The following is a 5,506-nucleotide window of genomic DNA, read 5'->3' as shown; positions in this document are numbered from 1 at the left end:
TGGGTTTCTCCAGGTCTCGCTCCATTTGCTAGCAGCCCTGCRTGGAACCAGCCCCACCTCCGGCAAGGTGAGGAGGACATGGAGGATGGGGAACTTCTCCTGGCTCCAAAGCTGTGCTTCCCTACCCCAAACTGGGCCATATCCCTGTCTGCAGTCATCAGAAGGCTTTGAGGCTCTTTATTTGGTTGCAGAAGGGTCCGCTTGGACACACTGAGCCCTCTGCGGGCTGCGGTTGTTCAGGAGCTGGCGGGGCAGATTCACCGTCTGTGTAAGTTCAGCTRCGATTAACTGTACGGGCAAAGCCGCGGTCGGAGCGTCTCAGCTCGGGGATAACGTGACAAGCCACAAGAGAAGCTGCAGGGCTAGGGCTGTTCTGTACCACGTGCCGCTTGCTCTGTGCGCAGCAGGAGCTCAGCCCTCGCGTGGCAGCTTCTCCCTTTCGGGCCGGGGCGGTGGGGACGTTTCTCCAAGAGCTGCGTCCCCTTGACGGGGCCTTTCCGCTCTGCCCTGCTCCTGTTTTCAGCAGGCACAACCTGCAGGTGTGTTACGCTCAGCACCAGCTGCAGAAGCTGCTTGTTCCTGGCTGGAAGTTCCGGGCAGTGATGTGATGAGGAGGATTCCTCTGCTCTGCTGCAGCCTGGAGAGATCGTAACCCGGTTCCTCTGTCCTTGGCCTACGCCGTCAGTTTACGCGGAGGAGGGATGAGTTAAGTCTCTGCTCCCTGCCTTCCTCCTCAAACTCATCATGCAGATAGAACAGGAGCAAACGGCCTCAAGCTGCGCCAGGGGAGGCTCAGGTTAGACATCAGGAAGATCTTTTACACAGGAAGAGCAGTCAAGCGCTGGAACAGGCTGTCCAGAGCAGTGGTGGAGTCTTGGGCACTGCCAGGTGAACCGTCTAGATGAGGTGCTTAGGGACATGGTTTAACATGGKTGGTTGTGAGGAGTTTACATTTGGACTCGATGATCTTGAAGGTCTTTTCCAGCCATAATGATTCTATGATCCTAATGTGGAATGGAGGTACCAAGTCTTCTTTCTTTTCCTTTCCCCCCACCAGGCATTTCTGCTCCCTGCTCATGGGCTGTTACCACTAAGATGGGCAAAGCCCGGGCTTTGCAGTCACGTTTTTATTTACAGGGATGGAGACTGATCTCTACCTTAGTTTGCACAGCGATGCTGGGTGATCACAGTCACCCAGAGGCTGAAGGTCGGGGGGGGATGCACAGCTCTTTCAGGCTGGTTTGTGCCTTCCCACCAGGATTCCCACTCCCAGGGCACACCAGGGATTCTGGCTGTTGGTGCTGCCCGCAGCCCTTGCGGGAGGCGAAGCTGCTGTGCTGAGTTCAGTAAAATGAGCCCAATTCAACCCAAATCTGTGTTCACTTCTGTTTCTGTTCTTCAATTACCCCCCGCCACGGGTGAAAGGCGGCGGAGGCTCTGCGGGCTCCGGGCGGCAGCTCCGGCCGAAGGGGCCGGGCAGGCCTGGGCTGCCTCCCTGCGCCGCCCGGGGCCCCGCGGACCCCCAGAGAGGGAGCGGGGGCCGTGGAGGAGCCGCTGGTGCCAGCAGCGCCGGGGCTGCTCCCTCAGCGCGGGAAGGGCGCCACGGGCCGGGCTGTTACCCCAGGGCCTCCATGCGAGTACCCGGCCTATCCCGCAGGAACGGGCCCCGCGGAAGCGGTGGCGCCGCTGCCCCTCGGCTTGGCTGCCGGGATCCAGGGCTCRGCTGCTCGGAGCTGCGACGGCGGCAGCTTCACAGCGAGGGCCCGGCGGCTCCGCGCGGGAGTGCCGCCCTCACGAGGGGAACCCCGAATCCACACGGATCTGTAGTCACTTATTGCCAAGGTTGGAAATCCGGCTTTCAAATCCCGGCTTGCCGTGGAAGGAACCGGCYTCTCTGATGTGATGTCCCTGTTCCGCAGCTCTCGGGCAGCGCTGGCCCTTTCCCGCCCCGAGACCAGGGCTGGGTGTCCGTGGGGCGGCCGCGTGGGGCTGGGTGTCCTGGTGCCTCCGGCCGTGGCTGCTCCGSGCTGCCCTGGTTGCTCTGCAGCCCGCGGCTCCGGCGCCCTCGGCCCGAACCGGCGCCAGAGCCAAGCGGGCAAGTCGGGCCGCCCTCGCTGCACAGCAAATGTCATTCCCAGATCCCACCAGTGGCCTTCATGATGGACCCACAATGCTAAGTCACAGCCAAATCGTATTTTTTTATATACATATTTTTGTTGTTGGTTTGGAAGTAACCAAGGGTCGTGTTTTGCTTTTCAGACGCTAGATGTTACCTCAGAGATGGAGACAATAGTAACGAAACCCCCCAGGCACCACTGCATCTGGTAGAGCTTCTCTTCTACGGCGATCACAGCCTTCCCATTTCACTTCCAAACAGTTCCCCTAAAACTGCCCAGAACGTGGAGTTTTTACACAGACAGAAGTTTGCAGCTTTTTTCTTTTTCCTTTTTTTTTTCTTTTTTGGTTTGTCACAATTGAGATTTTTCTGGMTAATTAAAGAGATCACAGAATCCCAGAGGGGTTGAAGATGATCTCCAGAGGCCCCTTCCAGCTCTTCCCACCCCCTGCTCCAGCAAGGACACCCAGAGCACGGGGCACAGGGCGGCATCCAGGCGCCTTTGGAAGATCTCCAGAGAAGGAGACTCCACAGCCTCCCTGGGCAGCCTGGGCCAGGGCTCTGGCACCCTCACACCAAACAAGTTCTTCCTCACATGCACATGGAGCTGCCTGGGTTTCAACTTGCACCCATTACCCCTTGTCCTGTCACTGGCCMCCACTGAGAAGAGCCTGGCCCCTTCCTCCCCACATTCCCCCTCAGGTACCCGTACATGTCAGTGCTCTCTCCACAACAGGCCCCGCAGCAGCTGCCCTGGGCACGGGGCTGCTCGGGATGCACTGCTGCACYGTGTCCAACAGCAGAGCAGGATAACAGGAAGCAACCCAGGTCTGCTCCAAATCCCTACCTACCGTGCCCCAAAGCTGTGGTTTGGGGAGGCTGGAGCACAGAAGGATCCTCCCCCTGGAATCCCCACATGTGGGGAGAGCTGGAGACAGGCCCCACGCAGCAGCAGGGAAGCGGGAATGGAGCCGTGGCAACAAAACTCACAGGTCTGGAGCCCTGGATCATCCTGCGGGAGGCAACTGAGCTCAAGAGCGGTTGCAGCCGAAGCTCCTCCCTGGGAATGCAGCAGTGAGGAAGCACACTGAGTTAGTAACAAAGCAGAGTTTTAATAAAAACMTCTAGGGCCTGCACCTCAAAACAACTTCTTATAAATAGACATCATCATATTACATACATTCTTATATATTTTTAAAACGTCTTCATTACAAACATATATTTTCTGAGTTATAAAATCCCATATAAATAGCAAATTATTTTCAGTATGCAGAATACAGGAATACATAAAAAACGAGGGTGGATATCTGAGAGGAAACCTGAGCACTCACGCAATGAAGGGCAGAAAATGGAGCACCGTGCAGCTGGCTCTAACACACACAGCTGAGCACAGGAGGTCAGCAAATGCTGCTGTCCTATCGCACAAACCCCTCAAAACTGCAGAAATGGGACAGGGCACGTTTTTGGTTGCTGCGCCTTGTTCAGCTCCATAGGAAACTCAGGAAAGGCTTTGGATTTGCCCCTCCTTGACATCCTTCCAGGAGCAATCCACTCTTTTGGTGGATTGCTCCTGGAATCCTTGCTTCAGGAAAGAAGATTGCTTCAGCAAAGACGAACACGACGCCCGTCCTCCGATGGGCAGACACAAGGCCCTTCCTGCGGCTCCGAGCCTTATCGGAAGACGCCTGGACTAAGGGCAACAGGGCGGGAAAAGGCCTCTCCTGACGAGGACGAGGTGCAGCAGGGCCTGGTGGAGCTGGTCACACACAGCGGGCAGTTCTCCAACACCTCGTGCTTCCCTTGCCTACCTCCCCAAACAAGGATACAAGGCCCAGGAGGGACGGTGGCCACGTGCCAGGACAAGGCAGGGCTGCCAGGGGACACCCACCTGCAGAGGCATCCGGGTATCTGAACTTCATTACTCTAGCACAATGCTCTTTCTCCAATCCCAATGGAAAAATGTCAACTATTCATGGAAAAAATAAGGACTCTATTCTGCTTGGTGTTTTCCAGGAGTAATGGAGCCAGTTTATGCTCCTTTTGCAGTGCTGTTGTATAAAATATAATGTTTTCTTTCATGTAGTTAAGGTCATGAGCTCTGAATTACTACTAAAACATGGATCAGCAAGGAAATCTCATACATGCAAGCTGCAATAAGCACACAGAGGTTGAAATCTGGCTTTTCTTTACCGTGCCAACTCGGTAGAGATCATGAAGTAAGAGCAATTTATCATCTCCTGGTTTATTCCCAATTTAACTGGTCTTGGCAGCTGGATGAACAAAGTTATCCTGAAGCTGAGCTGAGAAGTTGGTGAGAGCTGAACTTGGCCACGAGTACAAGAGACCCCCCTGACGGCACTTACTTAAGATCCCAAAACTCTCACTGATTTTCAGTCCTTTCAAAATTACAAATAATATTCTTCTTTCTTCATGATACCTCGTGACTTGGGGATTTGCTCTCGTAAAGCCTTCTCTTGGTTTTATTTAATATTGCACAAAGTCAAGGCGACGCAAAACTGGAGAGCAGGATGACACTTGCAAGGTGACTCCTCAGTCTAAAGAAAAACTCCTCATCTTTTCTGCTAGCTCCTGCCTCATCTCTATATGTTTTTTCAGGTTTTGCACTTCGTGGGGCAGATTTATGTCCCATACGGACACACAGGACTGCAATTCTGAAAGAAAAAAAGAAAAAAAGGTGAAAACACTGAAAACAGCTACAGTGAGAAGCATTATTGTATATCAGAAACCGCTTGCTTAGCTGCTTGATTTTTAATTACTCCAAATTAGTGTCTGTGAAGCCCCACGACACCCAGGACGTGCAGCGGAGACGGCGCCTCGTCCTGCACCASGAGCTGCTGCTCCTTGCAAGGGGGTTGACTTTGGGCTCCACGGCACCTCCCCAAAGCACTTCCAGTGCTCCTGGCCATGAGGTGCTGCCCCCAGCGACAGCTAGTCCTATAGAACAACCCTGCTTTACTCTCCTGAGCAGATATACCCTATATACTTCCAACAAATTGGGAATACTGGCACGAGTGTGGCTCACAAAACAAGGCCCCAGGGCTTCTGAAATTGAGTGAATGCTCTCTTAAATACAATAAAATTACACTCTTAAATACACTCATAAATRCAACAAACCAGCACTGGGTGTTCTTATGACAGCAAATTAGGGGGTGTCAAATGTAAAAACACTGCTRATGCCTTGATTCTTGTTTCATCCTGAGCGATCTGCTCACGTTCACCGACACCTTTAACTTTAGACTGTCAGTCACTTTTCRGGAGTTACAAAATGTGGGATGGGAGAAAAGCCACAAAAGGCCCCGGTCACAGTCACCTACAGCTCCCCCAGCAACTCCAGGAGTGGAGATTCCTGGGGCAGTAGCGCAGGGCTAC

At 53.7% G+C, this 5,506-nt stretch overlaps 1 protein-coding gene across 1 annotated transcript in view; it reads right to left on the bottom strand.

Moving 5' to 3' along the window:
- Positions 1-3,918: 3,918 nt before the first annotated feature.
- LRRK2 (leucine rich repeat kinase 2) overlaps positions 3,919-5,506 on the bottom strand; it is a gene marked incomplete at its 5' end in the record, with an annotated part of 59,993 nt that continues 58,405 nt past the window's right edge. The window contains one exon of the mRNA XM_026046384.1: positions 3,919-4,788. Coding sequence (XP_025902169.1) covers positions 4,667-4,788 — 122 coding nt within the window. The remainder of the gene's footprint in view (positions 4,789-5,506) is intronic.

The sequence above is a fragment of the Nothoprocta perdicaria genome, unplaced genomic scaffold (genome assembly GCF_003342845.1).
Source record: "Nothoprocta perdicaria isolate Ctin4 unplaced genomic scaffold, notPer1 scaffold_44, whole genome shotgun sequence".
In the NCBI taxonomy this organism is placed as follows: domain Eukaryota; kingdom Metazoa; phylum Chordata; class Aves; order Tinamiformes; family Tinamidae; genus Nothoprocta; species Nothoprocta perdicaria.
The sequence above is the reverse complement of the archived record's forward strand: the minus strand, read 5'-3'. Positions and strand labels throughout refer to the sequence as shown.